Raw genomic sequence first — 20,582 nt, 5'->3', positions numbered from 1 at the left:
GAGTATGTCATTGTGCAGGACCTGGGGATCTGTCGTGCTCTGAAAACCTACTCTCTTTTCTCTCTCTTCCTATCCTGTGGAGAGTTTTTAGCATTAGACAGTTACATTTCTGTCAGGGAGGGAGAAATAGTGAAGGCAGCTATTATACTTTTACTGAATGTGAAGTGCTCAACAGCATAATTAAATCCGTAAAATGGTGAGTCATAATCCCCACACACCAGCCAGCCAGGAAGCAAGTGACAGAACTGACATTTATTTGTGACCAGCAGCTGATGTTACTCCTCCGGTGGCACTGGTGCAGGCCTCTCCTGATTTGTGGGTACCAAGTGCCTAATTTAATTTTAAGATTTCAGTGCTTTAATGGATATTCTAAAGGTTGCCCAAGGAAACATTTAGTTTGAAAAGGAGATTTGGGGACCCGGTGGATGTCTGTCAAGAAGTTCTGCTGTCTTGTTGGTTACCAGAGTACATTCTAGAGAAAGTAGAATCCTACCTGAGGTGCTTCCAAATGGTTTTTCTGTGATGGAGAGGGTGGTGTTTGAAAGCTTCCAGAAGTCTGTTTCCCACTTACAATTTGAGGATGTGTGAGCCTAGGTCTAGAATAGGTTATGGAAGATGAAGCAAATTAAGAAAACAAAACTTTAAAACCTTGCTTTGCAAATAAAGTGCTAAACATTCTTGATTTTTTGTGAATCAAGATTACAAGATGCAGTTTGTGTGATCAGCAGGAGCTGACGCCATTTATTTGAGCATCAAAGTTGTAGACTTTTATATAAGATACTTCCTTCCCGTTTTCCAAAGAGGTTCTAGAGCTTGAGGAAGGAAAAGGATAATATAAATGTATCTTTGTACACATATACATGGGAAAAAATAAAAATCAAGGTAGTCTGGAGAGGTAATATTTAGAACATTTAGAAATTATATAATTTGGGAACAAAGGAAAACTTTAGAAGATGGTTTGTGGGAATATTGTCAGGTTGGGGAATGTCAGTTATAGGAATGAAGGCAAGCAAAAGATTATAAAAATGTTTATGGGCTCCTTTTCCCCTTTATACACAAATTTTAGACTCTGAATGGTGCCCTTTTCTTTCAAAATAATACACCTCATTAAATCATGCACCAGATACCTCTTTGAAGGATGGTTTTTAGCAATTCAAGTTAAGGCCCCTGTGTCAAAAGCAAAGCCCTTTAATCGTCAGTACCTAAACTTGAGGTGAAACTATTTTGTGAGGACTTGAGAAATTTTCTGCATTACCCTGTTCTTTCTTATCTTCTTCCTTTCTTTTCATTTTCATGGTTTTTATCTCTAATTTCTTGTTTCTTACCTCGTTAAGCACCTAGAAAGACCTTGTAGGATTGGCATGTCAGTCACCATTTGCACACATGGCCCACCCAGCATACCAATGTGCCATTTCTTTGGACAAAACACCTTTCCCTGTTGAACATTGTTCTACTGACTCCTCCAGCGAGGATCTTCCTCTCAGAAGCATGGATATATGTTGGGATTACAGCAAATTTAAATGAGTGTGAATAAGAGTTGCATGTGAAAACTGCGTTTCCCCTTGAAGAGTGATTTTCTTGTATTTAGAGAACCACTCCTTTTATCACTAGGCCAGAGATGGAGGGTAGCCTCAGTTGCATATGTACTCATTGTAGGAGGGAGGAAGCACAGAGCTACTGATCTGTTCTCATTTGCACTGCCAAAACCTTCAGACCCGACTCGATGGAGCCATTCAGAGAATCTTTGTCTCTTGTGTCAGAATTTGGCTTTCAAGGACCTGCAGTGGCAAAGACCCAGGAAGCAGGATTTCTGAATAGTGTCTCCCTGAAATTCTTGGCATAGAAAAAATCATAAAGTGAACATGAGATTCTTAACTTTAACACCACGAATAAAACCGGTACTACTGTCCAGTTTTAGTCTGGGAGTTAAAAGCATTGTAAATTGATTTTTATGCTGTCATTGTTGCCACCCGTGTTCTCTGCCACTGTATCTCCTTCCCTCCCCCCATCACCTGTTCATGCACTTTGGAGTTAGTGGACATAGCTTACATCTACCATGTGCAATAAACACTTCCTGTGCAAAGGTGCTGGAAACAACATCTGTCATTACATCAAAGAAGGGGTTACTGCCAAGTGCAGCTGTAAGGTTTCTAATAATGAGATAGTTTTAAGTGGGGTTATAATGAAAATAAATCTATGTGAAGTCTATGAACCTTTTTCTAAGAAAACAAAATTGTGTGCTTGTTTTCTTCCTATTTCCTTATTACATAAACATTGTTTATGCATATATTTATACAGTCATTTCTCTATGTGAGAAGTTTGAGAATACATTTCTGGTTGTGAAAAGTATCTTCTTGGTGCTGTGCTGGAGAAGCACCATTATAAAGCGTTGCTATGGTGTTGAATTCTGTCTCTTTGAGGGGAAAAGTCCTCTGGTGAATGTAGTGTTTGTTGACTCTGAACCAGTGTGAGAATTTCTGATTGAGAGTCTAGAAAAGTTATAATAAACTCATACATTTTAAAAAGAGAAGAACTGCCCTCCAGAATGTGAATCCAAATGCAGAAAAGTGTTTCGTGAACAAGAACAATACTCAGTAGATTTTCAAATTGATGGAGCTTTCCAATGGAAACTAATTTGTTCCAGCATTGAAGTGAGCATAATTAACAGAGACTTTCTTTCTTAGGCCGATTAACCACCAGAAACCATGCCAACATTGTAACTGTAAGCAGTGAAAACCAATATTTATGAGGGGGATTGTGCAAGAGTTTCTGTGACAGATGGACATTTTATCACTGTTGATGTTTGGAATTCCCTTGAAAAGTAATGCAATATCTTGTTATTTATGAATGAATGAACAAATGATTGTGCTTTGCCGACTGAGTTTGCTTTAAAAAGTGGTGTACTAAATTAATCTTTTTCTCTGCTTAGCCTCTGTTACTTTGTGTTAGGTAGCCTCATATATTCTAATGCAAAAATCTAAAAAAATCATAATTTTATTTTTATTACAGATACAGATCCACGGGTTTTAGAAAAACAAGAATTACAGCAGCCAACCTACGTTGCCCTGAGTTACATTAATAGGTAAGCCATTTTCAGAATTTATACCAACCTCATATCTGCCGCTTATTGACTTTTTAAACACGTCTTTTTTAACAGAGTAGAAAAATGTTTTCAGTCTTAAAATATTTGCATGAAACTATTTAAAAGCAACCTGTGTATGGAATGCTCTTGTTTCTTTGTTAGGGAGAAGTCAAATTGTAATGCTCTGTGCATATGCTGCAAACATGACTGATTTATAAGCTCATTTTGGAAGTATTTTATATGCATAGTTAGAATATGCTTTTTTGATTTCATAGGATGGTTTGGGAGATTAATGGATTTATGTTCGAGTGAACCTTTTAAATCCTGAGGTGAAGAAGTACTTTATGAATTCAAAACATTGTTGTAATACCAGAATATAATAAATTGAAATAATTTAGTATCAGAAAGTTATTTAGTAGCAGCTCATCTTTTAGTAAAAACATTCTCAACAACTGACCCCATCTGTAAAGTAACATAGTTTTTACTTAAACTGAACGTGTGAGCCCAACTTTAGAGCACCATTTCAAACTTGATATATCAGGTCTAAAAGAGGACTTAGTGTTTCAGCCAACTCAAATAATTAAGGAGACAGTAATATTTGGAGAGAAACTGAAATCAACTTAGGTTAAGAAAACATACAGTCCCAAAGCAAAAAAGACAAAGTAAAAGCAAAACTCGTTTTTAATGAGAATGAGAAACTCTCTGCTCATAATTCAGGAAACGAATTTCTATTGATAGGTCTTTTAATAGTAGGTGAGGAGTGTTTTTAGTCTCTTGGTACCAGAGCTGAGGTTCGGGGTCTGAAGTGGAAAGCTGGGAATGAATTATCTGTACTGTTTCATTTGAGTGCCTGTTTTAGAAAACTTATTTGATTCTCGCCCAGATAGTGCTGTGAATTAGAGATACCTGTTGTTCAGTTTCAGGCTCTTCTATGAAACATGTTTTTAAAAGGATTTATGGACAGAAATATCTATTTGCATACCTCCCTTGGATTTCTTGCTTATCAGCCTTCCTAAGAAGTGAGATGGAATATCTGCAGTTTTTAATTACCCATAATATTTGACATGTGTTAAATAGAACACCTTCAAAATTACATCAAATGAAAATAAAGACATACAGTTTTCTAGGTTTCTTACAGAGTCAGTATTGTTTTCTGTAATTAGCAAGGGTTTTGAAATTTTTTAATTATATATTAAAGTTATATGAATTAATATAACCAATAATATTAGCCTCCTAATATTGGAGAATATGATGAACAGGCATATAGATTAATTATGGTACTGAATAGGACTTGTAATACTGTGACTGTCACTTTGGGTAAAATATGTCACCTATGTGTATACAAATTTGTGTAATACTAAGCCATATTCTAATAAGAATCTATGAAATTTTCACCTTCATTATTTGTGTTTATATTGTCAGCCATGTTGGACAGCAGGTAGCTACTAATTATATAGGAGTTTTTATTTTATTTTATTTTATTTTTTATTTTTTATTATACTTTAAGTTCTAGGGTACATGTGCACAATGTGCAGGTTTGTTACATATGTCTACGTGTGCCATGTTGGTGTGCTGCACCCATTAACTCGTCATTTACATTAGGTATATCTCCTAATGCTATACCTCCCCTCTCCCCTCTCCCCTCACCCCATGAAAGGCCCCAGTGTGTGACGTTCCCCACCCTGTGTCCAAGTGTTCTCATTGTTCAATTCCCACCTATGAGTGAGAACATGGAGTGTTTGGTTTTTCTGTCCTTGAGATAGTTTGCTCAGAATGATGGTTTCCAGCTTCATCCATGTCCCTGCAAAGGACATGAACTCACCCTTTTTATGGCTGCATAGTATTCCATGGTGTATATGTGCCACATTTTCTTAATCCAGTCTATCATTGATGGACATTTGGGTTGGTTCCAAGTCTTTACTATTGTGAATAGTGCCACAATAAACATACGTGTGCACCTGTCTTTATAGCAGCATGATTTATAATCCTCTGGGTATATACTCAGTGATGGGATGGCTGGGTCAAATGGTATTTCTAGTTCTAGATCCTTGAGGAATCGCCACACTGTCTTCCACAATGGTTGAACTAGTTTACAGTCCCACGAACAGTGTAGAAGTGTTCCTATTTCTCCATATCCCCTCCAGCACCTGTTGTTTTCTGACTTTTTAATGATGGCCATTCTAACTGGTGTGAGATGGTACCTCATTGTGGTTTTGATTTGCATTTCTCTGATGGCCAGTGATGATGAGCATTTTTTCATGTGTCTGTTGGCTGCATAAATGTCTTCTTTTGAGAATTGTCTGTTCATATCCTTTGCCCACTTTTGTCTGTGTGTTTGTCTGAGACAGAGTCTCGCTCTGTTGCCCAGGCTCGAGTGCAGTGGCGCGATCTCGTCTCACTGCAACCTCCGCCTCCCAGGTTCACGCCATTCTCCTGCCTCAACCTCCCGAGTAGCTGGGACTACAGGCACCCGCCCCTGCGCCCAGCTAATTTTTTTGTATTTTTAGTAGAGATAGGGTTTCACCGTGTTAACCAGGATGGTCTCGATCTCCTGACCTCATGATCCGCCTGCCTTGGCCTCCCAAAGTGCTGAGATTACAGGCGTGAGCCACCATGCCCAGCTTCCTTTGCCCACTTTTTGATGGGGTTGTTTGATTTTTTTCTTGTAAATTTGTTTAAGTTCTTTGCAGATTCTGGATATTAGCCCTTTGTCAGATGGGTAGATTATAGAACTTTTCTCCCATTCTATAGGTTGCCTGTTGACTCTGATGGTAGTTTCTTTTGCTTTGCAAGCTCTTTAGTTTAATTAGATCCCATTTGTCAATTTTGGCTTTTGTTGCCATTACTTTTGGTGTTTTAGTCATGAAGTCTTTGCCCATGCCTATGTCCTGAATGGTATTGCCTAGGTTTTCTTCTAGGGTTTTTATGGTTTTAGGTCTGACATTTAAGTCTCTAATCCATCTTGAATTAATTTTCATATGAGATGTAAGGAAGGGATCTAGCTTCAGCTTTCTATATATGGCTAGCCAGTTTTCCCAGCACCATTTATTAAATGGGGAATCCTTTCCCCATTTCTTGTTTTTGTCAGGTTTGTCAAAGATCAGATGGTTGTAGATGTGTGGCATTATTTCTGAGGGCTCTATTCTGTTCCATTGGTCTATATCTCTGTTTTGGTACCAGTACCATGCTGTTTTGGTTACTGTAGCCTTTTAGTATAGTTTGAAGTCAGGTAGCATGATACCTCCAGCTTTGTTCTTTTGGCTTATGATTGTCTTGGCAATGCGGGCTCTTTTTTGGTTCCATATGAACTTTAAAGTAGTTTTTTCCAATTCTGTGAAGAAAGTCATTGGTAGCTTGACAGGGATGGCATTGAATCCATAAATTACCTTGGACAGTATGACCATTTTCACAATATTGATTCTTCCTAACCATGAGCATGGAATGTTCTTCCTTTTGTTTGTATCCTCTTTTATTTCATTGAGCAGTGGTTTGTAGTTCTCCTTGAAGAGGTCCTTCACATCCCTTGTAAGATGGATTCCTGGGTGTTTTATTCTCTTTGAAGCTATTGTGAATGGGAGTTCACTCATGATTTGGCTCTCTGTTCGTCTGTTATTGGTGTAAAGGAATGCTTGTGATTTTTGCACAGTGATTTTGTATCCTGAGACTTTGCTGAAGTTGCTTATCAGCTTAAGGAGATTTTGGGCTTAATCTCCTTAAGACGATGGGATTTTCTAAATATACAATGATGTCATCTGCAAACAGGGAGAATTTGACTTCCTCTTTTCCTAATCAAATACACTTTGTTTATTTCTCTTGTCTGATTGCCCTGGCCAGAACTTCCAATACTGTGTTGAATAGGAGTGGTGAGAGAGGGCATTCCTGTCTTGTGCCAGTTTTCAAAGGGAATGCTTCCAGTTTCTGCCCATTCAGTATGATATTGGCTGTGGGTTTGTCATAAATAGCTCTTATTATTTTAAGATACGTCCCATCAACACCTAGTTTATTGAAAGTTTTTAGCATGAAGGGCTGTTGAATTTTGTGAAAGGCCTTTTCTGCATCTATTGAGATAATCATGTGATTTTTATCTTTGGTTCTGTTTATGTGCTGGATTACGTTTATTGATTTGGGTATGTTGAACCAGCCTTGCATCCCAGGGATGAAGCCCACTTGATCATGGTGGATAAGCTTTTTGATGTGCTGCTGGATTCGGTTTGCCAGTATTTTATTGAGAATTGAGAATTTTTGCATCGGTGTTCATCAGGGATATTGGTCTAAAATTCTCTTTTTTTGTTGTGTCTCTGCCAGGCTTTGGTATCAGGATGATGCTGTCCTCACAAATGAATTAGGGAGGATTCCCTCTTTTTCTGTTGATTGGAATAGTTTCAGAAGGAATGGTACCAGCTCTTCTTTATACCTCTGGTAGAATTCGGCTGTGAATCTGTCTGGTCCTGGACTTTTTGGTTGGTAGTCTATTAATTATTGTCTCAAATTCAGAGCCTGTTATTGGTCTATTCAGAGATTCAACTTCCTGGTTTAGTCTTGGGAGGGTGTATGCGTCCAGGAATTTATCCATTTCTTCTAGGTTTTCTAGTTTATTTGCGTAGAGGTGTTTATAGTATTCTCTGATGGTAGTTTGTTCCTCTGTGGGATCTGTGGTGATATCCCCTTTATCATTTTTTATTGCGTCTATTTGATTCTTCTCTTCTTCTTTATTAGTCTTGCTAGCAGTCTATCAATTTTGTTGATCTTTTCTAAAAACCAGCTCCTGGGTTCATTGATTTTTTTGAAGGGTTTTTTGTGTCTCTATCTCCTTCAGTTCTGCTCTGATCTTAGTTATTTCTTGCCTTCTGCTAGCTTTTGAATGTGTTTGCTCTTGCGTCTCTAGTTCTTTTAATTCCGATGTTAGGGTGTCAATTTTAGATCTTTCCTGCTTTCTCTTGTGGGCATTTAGTGCTATAAATTTCCCTCTACACACTCCTTTAAATGTGTCCCAGAGATTGTGCTATGTTGTGTCTTTGTTCTCGTTGGTTTCAAAGAATATCTTTATTTCTGCTTTCATTTCATTATGTACCCAGTAGTCATTCAGGAGCAGGTTGTTCAGTTTCCATCTATTTGAGCGGTTTTGATTGAGGTTTTTTTTTTTTTTGAGACGAAGTTTCGCTCTTTTTGCCTAGGCTGGAGTGCAATGGCATGATCTCGGCTCACCGCAACCTCTGCCTCCTGGGTCCAAGTGATTCTCCTGCCTCAGCCTCCCGAGTAGCTGGGATTACAGGCATGCGCCACCATGCCTGGCTAATTGTGTATTTTTAGTAGAGACGGGGTTTCTCCATGTTAGTCAGGCTGGTCTTGAACTCCCGACCTCAGGTGATCCGCCTGCCTCGGCCTCCCAAAGTGCTGGGATTACAGGCATGAGCCACCGCACCCGGCCTTGACTGAGTTTCTTAATCCTGAGTTCTAGTTTGATTGCACTGTTGGTTGTAATTTCTGTTCTTTTACATTTGCTGAGGAGTACTTTACTTCCAACTGTGTGGTCAGTTTTGCAATAAGTGTGATGTGGTGCTGTGAAAAGTGTATATTCTGTTGATTTGGGGTGGAGAGTTCTGCAGATGTCTATTAGGTCCGCTTGGTGCAGAGCTGAGTTTAATTCCTGGATATCCTTGTTAACTTTCTGTCTTGTTGATCTGTCTGGTGTTGACAGGCAGGCGTTAAAGTCTGCCATTATTATTGTGTGAGAGTCTAAGTCTCATTGTAGGTCTCTAAGGACTTGCTTTATGAATCTGGGTGCTCTTATTGGGTGTATATATATTTAGGATAGTTAGCTCTTCTTGTTGAATTGGTCCCTTTACCATTATGTAATGGTCTTCTTTGTCTCTTTTGATCTTTGTTGGTTTAAAGTGTATTTTATCAGAGACTAGGATTGCAACTCCTGCTTTTTTTGTTTTCCATTTGCTTGGTAGATGTTCCTCCATCCCTTTATTTTGAGCCTATGTGTGTCTCTGCACGTGAGATGGGTCTCCTGAATACAGCACACTGATTGGGTCTTCACTCTTTTTCCAATTTGCCAGTCTGTGTCTTTTAATTGGAGCATTTAGCCTATTTACATTTAAGGTTAATATTGTTATGTGTGAATTTGATCCTGTCATTATGATGTTAGTTGGCTATTTTGCTTGTTAGTTGATGCAGTTTCTTCCTAGCATCGATGGTCTTTACATTTTGGCATGTTTTTGCAGTGGCTGGTACCAGTTGTTCTTTTCCATGTTTAGTGCTTCCTTCAGGAGCTCTTGTAAGGCAGGCCTAGTGATGACAAAATCTCTAAGCATTTGCTTGTCTGTAAAGGATTTTATTTCTCCATCACTTATGAAGCTTAGTTTGATTGGACATGAAATTCTGCATTGAAAATTCTTTTCTTTAAGAATGTTGAATATTGGCCCCCACTCTATTCTGGCTTGTAGAGTTTCTGCCAAGAGATCTGCTGTTAGTCTGATGGGCTTCCCTTTGTGGGTAACCTAGCCTTTCTCTCTGTCTGCCCTTAACATTTTTTCCTTCATTTCAACTTTGGCGAATCTGACAATTATGTGTCTTGGAGTTGCTCTTCTCGAGGAGTATCTTTGTGGCATTCTCTGTATTTCCTGAATTTGAATGTTGGCCTGCCTCGTTAGGTTGGGGAACTTCTCCTGGATGATATCCTGAAGAGTGTTTTCCAGCTTGGTTCCGTTCTCCCCGTCACTTTCAGCTACAACAATCAGACCTAGATTTGGTCTTTTCACATAGTCCCATATTTCTTGTAGGCTTTGTTCATTTCTTTTTACTCTTTTTTCTCTAAACTTCTCTTGCTTCATTTCATTCATTTGATCTCCAATCACTGATACCCTTTCTTCTAGTTGATCGGATTGGCTACTGAAGCTTGTGCATGCATCATGTAGTTCTTGTGCCATGGTTTTCAGTTCCATCAGGTCATTTAAGGACTTCTCTACACTGTTTATTCTAGTTTGCCATTCATCTAATCTTTTTTTAAGGTTTTTAGCTTCTTTGTGATGGGTTCAAACGTCCTCCTTTAGCTCGGAGAAGTTTGTTATTACCGATCGTCTGAAGCCATCTTCTCTCAACTCGTCAAAGTCATTCTCCATCCAGCTTTGTTCCATGGCTGGCGAGGAGCTGCATTCCTTTGGAGGAGAAGAGGCGCTCTGATTTTTAGAATTTTCTGCTTTTCTGCTCTGGTTTCTCCCCATCTTTGTGGTTTTATCTACTTTAGGTCTTTGATGATGGTGACATACAGATGGGGTTCTGGTGTGGATGTCCTTTCTGTTTGTTAGTTTTCCTTCTGACAGTCAGGACCCTCAGCTGCAGGTCTGTTGGAGTTTGCTGGAGGTCCACTCCAAATCCTGTTTGCCTGGGTATCACCAGGAGAGGCTGCAGAACAGCAAATATTGAAGGATGGCAGATGTTGGTGCCTGATCCTTCCTCTGGAAGCTTCGTCTCAGAGGGGCACCCGGCTGTATGAGGTGTCAATTGGCCCCTACTGGAGGGTGTCTCCCAGTTAGGCTACTCAGGGGTCAGGGACCCACTTGAGGAGGCAGTCTCTCCGTTCTCAGATCTCATACTCCATGCTGGGAGAACCACTACTCTCTTCAAAGCTGTCAGACAGGGACATTTAAGTCTGCAGAAGTTTCTGCTGCCTTTTGTTCAGCTATGCCCTGCCCCCAGAGGTGGAATCTACAGTGGCAGGCAGGCCTCCTTGAGCTGTGGTGGACTCCACCCAGTTTGAACTCCCTGGCCACTTTGTTTACCTACTCAAGCCTCAGCAATGGCAGACGCTCCTCCCCCAGCCTTGCTGCCACCTTGTAGTTCAATCTCAGACTGCTGTGCTAGCAGTGAACCAGGCTCCGTGGGCGTGGGACCCTCCAAGCCAGGCACGGGATATAATCTCCTGGTGTGCCGTTTGCTAAGGCCATTGGAAAAGTGCAGTGTTAGGGTGAGAGTGTCCCAATTTTCCAGGTACCGTCTGTCATGGCTTCCCTTTGCTAGGAAAGGGAATTCCCTGACCCCTTGCACTTCCCGGGTGACACGATGCCCTGCTCTGCTCCATGGGCTGCACCCACTGTCTGACAAGCCCCAGTGCGATGAACCCGGTACCTCAGTTGGAAATGCAGAAATCACCCATCTTCTGCGTCGCTGACACTGAGAGCCGCAGTCTGCAGTTGTTCCTATTCAGCCATCTTGGAACCTTCTCTATATGGGAGTTATACTCACTAAAGTAATAAATATTCTGCCAAGCATGGTTTGGGACTACAAAAGAAGTCAAAGAATAGGGATGGGGCCACATAGAGAAACCACCAGAGAACTTGAATCAAGTGCGGTGGTTTGGCATAAACTGTCAGTAGGATGTGCTGGAATTCTAGAGTCAGGGCATGATCAGTGGGTGTGAAATTTCTTGGATAAGTCATCTCAGAGAAAGTGAGTAATTTTTAAAATAACATTTTATTGTTACAGCCACCTATAGGCATTATAGAAAATTAGAAAATATAGTCAGACAAAAATGTAAAAACAAATTAAAACATCACATTCTCACCACCCAGGTATCACTGCTACTAAAACTTTAACTCATATTTTTCAGATCATTTTATAAAAATACATAAATATATAATTTTTAATCAAGAGCTGTACATATTACTTCATAATCTACTCTTTTTAGTCATTCATCTCTACTTTTCCATTTCATTAAATTTAAATCTTATCTAATACACAGATTTCTAATCTAATATTCAGATTTCTCCAGGTGGTCTATACATGTTCTTTATAACTGGTCAGTCTAGTCTAGCATCCCAATTCAGAGAATCACATTGCACGTGGATATTTTCTCCCTCAAGTTTTTTTTTTTGATCTGGCACAGTCCCTTTTATTGACAATAACTAGTTGAAGAGATAGGCTAGTTGTCCCACAGAATGTTTCTACTTTCTGGATTTTCTCTTGGTTGTTTCCTCTAGACGTCAATTGATGAGTTCCTCTGTCTTCTGTATTTACTGTAAATTAGAAATTAGATCTGGAGAAGATGGGTCTTGAACTGGGCACTTCATTGTAATTACAAACCTGAGAAAATAGGGAATTTGATGGATCAAATTCTGGCTGGGAGAGAAGTGGACATGTATAGTGGATCAGTAAGTTTACCAATTATTTTTAAGTGAAGAGAAAGATTGAGTGGAAGGTTGCCCAAGTTACTACCACCTCCACTCATACCAGATTTCTGGTGCCATATGCCAGAGCATAAGTTTATGCCAGAGCATAAACTTACCACACAATAGGCACTTTGGATATGTATCTGTAGGAAAGTAGTAAATGAAAGAGAGTGCCAAGCAACAGACAACTGCTCACCTGGCCATGGTAGAAAGATGACCAAAAGGAATCTTGGTGACCTTTGATAAGAGAAAGGAAGCATGCAGTATCAAAATTCAGATGAAGCCAGTATACATTCAAGATGATAGTAATACGGGTTAACTCATGTGAAAGAAAATCAGCTTGACAGCAATAGGCTAAATATGACAGAAGATAATGCTTTAAAAAAAAAATGAGGTTTATACAAATAAGAGATTTTTATTTCCTCTCAGGGGAAATAAGCTCTAATTTTTCTGAGCAGTGAAGACCGGAAAAGAATGATTTTCTGCTCAGATATATGTTTAAACAACCTTGATAGACATTTGGCCGTCTCAAAATTGAGATGAAACTTTCTTTGGCAATAACACTGACTAATCAATCAACAGAGGGTTAGGTTCCTTAAAATGGAGCTAGCTTTTTGGATTATAAAAAAAGAAGAAAACAGTTAAGTAAAAATTGTTGCCTTTATATACCTATTTAAAATTACTCTACACTCTTGAACATAATATGTTGAACATAATAGATATTTACAGATAGGAAAAAAACCTTTGATTTTCTTAAAAGTGGGCTTTTTAATGACTTAATGGACATCAGCTGGATTTTGGATTTTGCATCCAATCTGCTGCAATGCTGTATGTCATACAACCTCTGGAAAACCCCACAGTACACCTATGAAAAAATGAGAATGAAAAAGGCAAATGATAGTACACAGTGAGGCATTGGGTTCAAACCTGCAAATGATAGTACACAGTGGGGCATTGGGTTCAAACCTGCACAGTTAGGCTCTAGACTCTAACCACTGTGTAGCTTGACCTGTTGGGATATCAGAGTTGGAAGTTAAGTATTAGAGGGTAGAAAAGTAAGAGGAGAATTTGAAAGAGTATCTAATATTGGAAAAATAGGGTAGGACACCTGGGCAGAGGGAACAGACATAAAAATAATATCAGAATAATTGCTGTGTCCTAGATAATTAGAGGTTAGCAACCTGATAAGATGAAACAGTAGGAGACTGAAGAAGCTGGAAACGCTACGAGAGAGGTAACCAGTAATTCCTATATGATAGATAGCTACCACCGAATTAGGTTGACTGTGCAAGGGAAATCCTAGCATAACAGGCCTCAGCTATAATGGATAAGGACACCTTAGCATCTCCAATCAATAGGAAAGAAAGGGCATAGCACCCAGGAAATCATCCTCCATCATGACTCACCAATGAGGCAGGGGATAGGGGAGCTGCAGGGCAAAGGCAGATGAGTCTCCATAAAAAGGTTACTGAGAAGCATGGGGCTGTCCCTCGGTGTTTCCTTCAGATTATTGTCAGAGTAGTTCAGGTAGCTTAGTAATAACTTGTCAGTCCCCAGAAATGGATAACTGACAAAACTTAAAGATATGATCCTAGGGACAGTGACTCACACCTGTAATCTCAACTATTTGGGAGGCTGAGGTGAGAGGATTGCTTGAGCCCAGGAGTTCAAGGCTGCAGTGAGCTATGATGGCGCCACTGCATACCAGCCTGGGTGATAGAACAAGAACGACTCTGTTTTTTTTGTTTTTTTTTTTTTAAAAAAAGAGAAAGAAAATAAGACATGGTAATGTACATGGCCACAGCTGTTAATTATACTGTATTTTCTGCAAAATACGCTTTTATTAAAATAACATAAATTGGAGTTTCCAAATTAACTTTAACTTAAAAATACATATATAGCATTTAGTATAAGATGTAAAGAATTGTCATGCCTAGGCACAAATTGGCACCTTTTTATACTCGATTCTTTTCATTTACTACCTAACAAAAATATACTATGTTCTTACAAGTTAGTTACAGATCTACCCTCGTTCTCTTTGTAGAACTTCCTGCACTACTTGGTGCAGTAGTGGTAGGCTTGACCTCTAAAAGTGGTTTTTATTTAGCCTAGTATTTGCTGTTGATATTAGATAGCAAATTCTAAAATCTGTTTCATAGAACAATAATTCCAAGGGATATTCACCGGTTTCACATGTACTCTCACACTGTCTCTCTCTCTCTCTCTCCGGCCTTTCTCCCCCCAGACACACACACACACACACACACACCCTCACACACCCTCACACCCTCACACCTTCACGCACTTACTCACAGTAGGGTACTGTGGTCTTTGTGTTTGGGAGATTTTAAGTTAAATGGTTTTCTCTACCCTACGATTTATCAGATCCTCTGCTATGCTGATAGGCATTTTAAGTCTCCAAGAGGAGTAATATAATTCTTATATGCACCTGATCCCAGAGCACTTTTTCTTGAAGCATCTGATGGGAATAGCGTTCTGTATATAGTTTGTGGTAATAGTAATATCACTAGAGTAGTATCACTTCCACCTACTTCCTCAACTTCCCCAAGGAACCCTGAAGCCTTTTATTCAGAATGGCTTTTTATTCTTTTTCTGATTCAAAAGGTAGAATACTCTTTTTACTCATCATCATCTTGGAAGAACAAGGACAAAATTTTGCCCTAATGGTATAACTCAATCAAATTATCCTCTTGTGCCTCTTTTAGTGGTATTCCCACCTACTTCTCATAACCTGCTCAGACACCAGGCTGGCTTCTATTAAAAATATAGCTTCCGCTTTTTTTGCTCAGAAACTATCACTGTTTTTCCCACATTTCCAATGTATTTCTCCTCTCTTTGAGAAGTAGAACAATGTAGTGGTTAAGAGTATAGGAGCAGGAGTCAGACTTGTTTCAGTTCAAATCTTGTCTCTGCCCCCAGAACACTGTCTGTCATATACAAGACTCTCAATAAGTATTTATTCAATGAATACGTGAATTTGTTTATGAAAGAATAAGAATGAATGATCTAAGAACTCTAGGGGGCCGGGCGCGGTGGCTCAATCCTGTAATCCCAGCACTTTGGGAGGCCGAGGCAGGCGGATCACGAGGTCAGGAGATCGAGACCATCCTGGCTAACATGGTGAAACCCCGTCTCTACTAAAAAATACAAAAAACTAGCCAGGCGAGGTGGCGGGCGTCTGTAGTCCCAGCTACTCAGGAGGCTGAGGCAGGAGAATGGTGTAAACCCGAGAGGCTGAGCTTGCAGTGAGCTGAGATCCGGCCACAGCACTCCAGCCTGGGCGACAGAGCGAGACTCCGTCTCAAAAAAAAAAAAAAAAAAAGAACTCTAGGGACACTTTTATGTGAAACCAGGAGCCACTACTGCTACTTGCATTGAGAGAGCTATGTGGAATGTTATTGCAACTTTTATTCAACATTCATATGGCATGGAGCATAAAAATATGTTAAATTGCCATCATGATTTCTCTCACCATAAACAACTGGACAAATGTACAACATAATGGTTTCAGGCTATAGACAATAAGTAGTACAAGACCATGATCCCTGAGAGAAAGGAAGCTTTGGAGGTGAGCCCCATGGTCACCTACCTGGCCCTCACCATCTGAGGATAATGTCCTTACTGCAATGGAGTAAGCTAGAGTCCAGGCAGAGCGCAGCAGCTTCACTGAACTGAGGAGGCAGAAGTCAGAGTTGGCACAACTAAAGCCACTGAAATCTGCCTGTGTGTGTATGTGTGTGGAGGGAAGGGGGGTGCAAGTGAAGATGAGGGATCTGTGAAGACTTTCCAAAAATCTGTATGAAGATCCTCCGTGAGTCCATGGCTGAGGGTGGGTTGCTGTTGTTCAGGGTAAGACCGTGAGTCTTATCAAAGAGTGGCTGCCACAAGGGTGAGACTAGAATAGAGAAACCATGTTGCACTCCAGCCCAGCCAGTATAGAAACAATTTGTGGACATCTGGTCATTCAACTGAGATACCAGAAAGACTTCAGATTAGGAATAAGGACTTTGCTCTAAGGTATGACTTGCTCTAAAAGCACCCCAACGATCCCTAAAACCAAACCCACGTAAGATTGTCAGAGGAGACAGAATTTGAAGTCCTGACAAGTTAAAGGGTCTTGGGAAACATTTTGGGCTTTTAAGAGATGTGTTCTAATAAAGTATAAGTCTCGACCTATGCAAGTTCAACATGATCAGCGTGAAATTGAACTGCCTGCTAGAACAAAACTCAGTATCTTCATAGGAATGGATCAGATATCACGATGTCTAATATATAATTAAAAATTACTAGACATGAAGGAAGTAGGAAAATCTTCCCTTAGACAAAACAAAGCAGTCAATAGAGATCTTTTCTGAGATAGCCCAGATGTTGGATTTAAGAGACAATGACTTCAGAGTAGCCGTTATAAACATGTTCAGGGATTTAAAGTAAAAATGTATGGAATAAGAGATTGTTTTGAATGAAAATAAAATCAGTCTGGATGCTTTTTTTCCTCCTTCTACCAGAATGTGAGCTGCTTAATGAAAGCTTTCTTCCTCTTTCCCACATTTCTTCCCACTCCAAAACCTCACCTAATCCTCCCAAACTCTCACTCTTGCTATTTCAGTTGGACTCATTTTTGCCAGATTTTAGTCAGCCATAGCCTCATAAAAAATGCTATAATTAGCTGAGTGTGTACTGGCCTTCTATTTTTTTAATACAAACAAGCCTGAAGCATTTGATGTTTTTTAAATCTAAAAGCAGTGACTTTTTTATTTTTTCATGAAACCACCTGTTTATGGTCTTCTGAGAGCAGTCATATTTATTACAGTACAAGGCATGCCTTCCTATTTTCCTCCCTTGTCTACTAGAACTAAGGTTCTGCTGTGTGCCCCAGCCCCAGACTGAAGTTTGTGGCCTCATACATGCCATAATAAACATGCTGCATGCTGTTTGGTCTCAAACACCAGGCATCATGCTACCATTTTCTTACCCTATATTTTTATGGACATTAGTTGAAGAAAAGCTGAGATGGCTGCCTGCCAGATTTTCCTTGTAATATCTGTAACTTGATTTGGTGTGCTCATTGTGTTCCAGAAAGACCATATATTCTTGAGGGACACTGGGAAGCTGGAAGGACAACCCTTACGTGACATTTCGGCTTGCTCCAACAGAATTAGTTTGCATTGCTCACACAAAACACTTGGTAGGAGAGGTGAGTCTTGGCACAGTTGGGTGATGTGATTCATTTGTTAGGAACTGCACTTCCAGCAGTCTACAGTTCATTCTTAGGACACTCTGTTTTAAAAAGGTTGCTTATACAATTGAAATCACATCAGACCATTTTAAAAAATCTTTATGTCCACTCATCAGTATTTATGACCGATCTTCTTCTTATGCATCTTTGAGCCCAATTCAAAGCTGCTTTATAATTTTTCAAAATTTTTAAACTTGTTACAGGTCAGTAGAAATTCAGTGATACGGAAACTCTCTAGAAATAGACTTGGATTTCCTTTTTCTTTTTTACATAGAAAGCGATGTCTTGGACTTTGTCATAAGCAAGACCTGCTGTACTTTCATTATCTCAAACTGTGAAGTTGACCTATTGACCAGAGGCTCCAGTGCTTCCCCTGCTGTGTCCTCTCCTGGGTGCCACATTTGCCTTGAGACCTCTAGGGTCTCAGCCCGTCCTTCCTTGACATGTGATATAGCTTAGATGTCTACTCCAAATCTCATGTTGAGAAGTAATCCCCAGTATTGGAGGTGAAGCCTGGTAGGAGGTGATTGGATCATGGGGGTGGAATTCTCATGACTGATTTAGCACCATCCCCTTGGTGCTGTCCTTGAGATCACGAGTTCTTACAGGATCTGGTTGTTTAAAAGCATGTGGCACCACCCCCTCCTCTTGCTCCTGCTTTTAACATGTGATACGCCCGCTCCCACTTTGCCTCGACCCTTGAATGAAAGCTTCCTGGCTGGGCGTGGTGGCTCACACCTGTAATCCCAGCAGTTTGGGAGGCCGAGGCAGGTGGTGAATCACAAGGTCAGGAGATCAAGACCATCCTGGCTAATATGGTGAAACCCCATCTCTAATAAAAATACCAAAAACTTAGCCAGGCATGGTGGCACGTGCCTACAGTCCCAGCTACTCAGGAGGCTGAGGCAGGAGAATGGCTTGAACCCAGGAGGCAGAGGTTGCAGAGAGCCTAGATCACGCCACTGCACTCTAGCCTGGTGACAGAGCGAGACTCCATCTCAAAAAAAAAAAAAAAAAAAAAAAAGCTCCCTAAGGCCTCTCTAGAAGCCAAGCAGATATTGGCACCATACTTATACACCCTGCAGAACTGTGAGCCAGTTAAACCTCTTTTCTTTTCTTTATAAATTACCCGGTCTCAGGTATTCCTTTATAGCTTCACAAGAACAGCCAAACACAACTTGCCTTCACCCAGTTGCTAAATTCAACTTTGAATTTATCAATTAGGTTAATTCCCTTGTCCCCTTGACCTTGCCCACTCATCATCTCCAGTCCTCAGCCTCAGATAAACTTAATACGTGCCTCTCTACTTAGTGGCCACGGAGAATTGCTACATAAAAGTATATAGTGGGATGATTCGTCCCACTTCAAATGCAATCTTTCCAACCTCGGCTGGACCCTCAAGATTGACCTGTAACAGTCTCAGTTACTGCAGTTCAGTTTGAAGTGTTTCATACTGTACTCAAGTTCCTTAAGGAAGTCCCCATCCCCTTGTCAGCAGTTGCTCTCAGTGCTAAAATCCTTTCTTCCTTTGTGCCCATTAGTTTGTTCTGTCCTGGTTCTTCTACTTCTTTGCCATAAAAGCGGTGGCCTCTCCCTAAGTTTTGTCTCTAGCATTTTGTTTTTCTGTCTGTATTTGTTCCATGCCTTGACCTTGGCTGTTAACCTATGTGGAGAAGACCCTAGTCCCATGCTTCGTTCAGCCCCCATTTTTAACCACCCCACTACCTGTGGGTTTGGGAATGTTCAGTACAGGCTCAGCTCATCTAGTGCCAGGCCCGTTATTTCACATCCTTCTCCAGAATGTCTCCTCTTTTTTTTTGATTCATATTATGTTAATGGCACCCACCCATTCACTAGTCTAGGAAGCTTGGAATTAATTATATTCCAACCATCTCATTTCCTCACTCCTGTTTCCAAACAATCAAGCACCAAATGTATAACCTTTGCATCCTCATCGCCTCTTGAATGCTTCCCCTGCTCCTGTCCTTACTTGAAGCGCTAACTTCCTGTTTGGGATTGTCCCAAGAGTTCACTGATCACAACACCCAAAGCCATACAGCAAATGAATGCTTTCTCTGCCTCCATTCTCTCCACTGAAACCCTGTCCACCAGCTGCCATCACAAGATCTGTGGAAAGCATCAGTCTGTTAGTGCCATGAATGAAAACCTTCCATTGTTTTGCCCTTGACTTGCAGCATCCTCCTTCTTGTCTCTAATTCTTTCTGGCTGTGATAATCCTGTTCTTCAAGATGGACGTTTAACACTATATTACGAAGATTCCCCAATCACTGAGAATAAATTGTTTAAATATTTGATTAAGTGCCTTTTTCAAAATCATACACCCCCTACCAGGCATGGTGGCTCACACCTGTAATCCCGGCACTTTGGGAAGCCAAGGCAGGAGGATCACTTGAGCCCAGGAGTTCAAGGCAAGCCTTGGCAACAAAGCAAGACCCCGTCTCTACAAAAAATTTTTAAAGTAGCTGGGCATGGTGGCATGAGCCTGTAGTCCCAACTGCTCAAGAGGCTGAGGGAGGAGGATCACCTGAGCCCACAAGGTCAAGATTACAATGAGCTATAATTGCATTCTAGCCTGGGTAACACAGTGAGACCCTGTCTCGGAAAATAATAATAAATACACACACACACATACACACACAAACACACACACACACACACACACTCCAGCCTGGGTGACAAAGTGAGACCACCATCTCTAAAAAGCTAAAATTTTAAAAATCGTAACATTAACACATTTGGCTATGACTGTTGAATAATATAAATTTTAAAATTGTGTACAAATATGTTTAAGACTAATAGCTTCTCTCCTCTCTCCCTAACACCCCACCCTGCCCCATCCCAAGTTAATAAATGTTAACGTTGTGGCGGGTATTCCCCATGTGTGGAGATATGTACATATATATATATATATATAGCCCTGATTGGTTGTGACATTTTTTAAATAAAGTTGAGAGCCTAAAATAAACATCATGTGTGTGTGTGTATATACACACACACATACATATATACATATATATGCATAAAATATATCTATTGCATACATATATGC

The 20,582-nt window shown here is 40.2% G+C and overlaps 1 protein-coding gene and 1 long non-coding RNA gene across 8 annotated transcripts in view; one reads left to right on the top strand and one right to left on the bottom strand.

Moving 5' to 3' along the window:
* Positions 1-20,582, top strand: part of JAZF1 (JAZF zinc finger 1) — a 352,302-nt gene that overhangs the window by 185,304 nt on the left and 146,416 nt on the right. For both annotated transcript variants that reach the window (XM_021935240.2, XM_009203187.4), the window contains exon 2: positions 3,010-3,082. In XM_021935240.2, the coding sequence (XP_021790932.1) occupies positions 3,010-3,082 (73 nt within the window). The remainder of the gene's footprint in view (positions 1-3,009; positions 3,083-20,582) is intronic.
* Positions 11,355-20,582, bottom strand: part of LOC103882941 — a 111,137-nt gene continuing 101,909 nt past the window's right edge. For all 6 annotated transcript variants that reach the window (XR_004183452.1, XR_004183448.1, XR_004183449.1 and 3 more), the window contains one exon: positions 11,355-12,169. This is a non-coding gene — a long non-coding RNA (uncharacterized LOC103882941). The remainder of the gene's footprint in view (positions 12,170-20,582) is intronic.

Source organism: Papio anubis, chromosome 4, assembly GCF_008728515.1.
Source record: "Papio anubis isolate 15944 chromosome 4, Panubis1.0, whole genome shotgun sequence".
In the NCBI taxonomy this organism is placed as follows: domain Eukaryota; kingdom Metazoa; phylum Chordata; class Mammalia; order Primates; family Cercopithecidae; genus Papio; species Papio anubis.
This window is presented reverse-complemented; position numbering and strand designations above follow the sequence as displayed.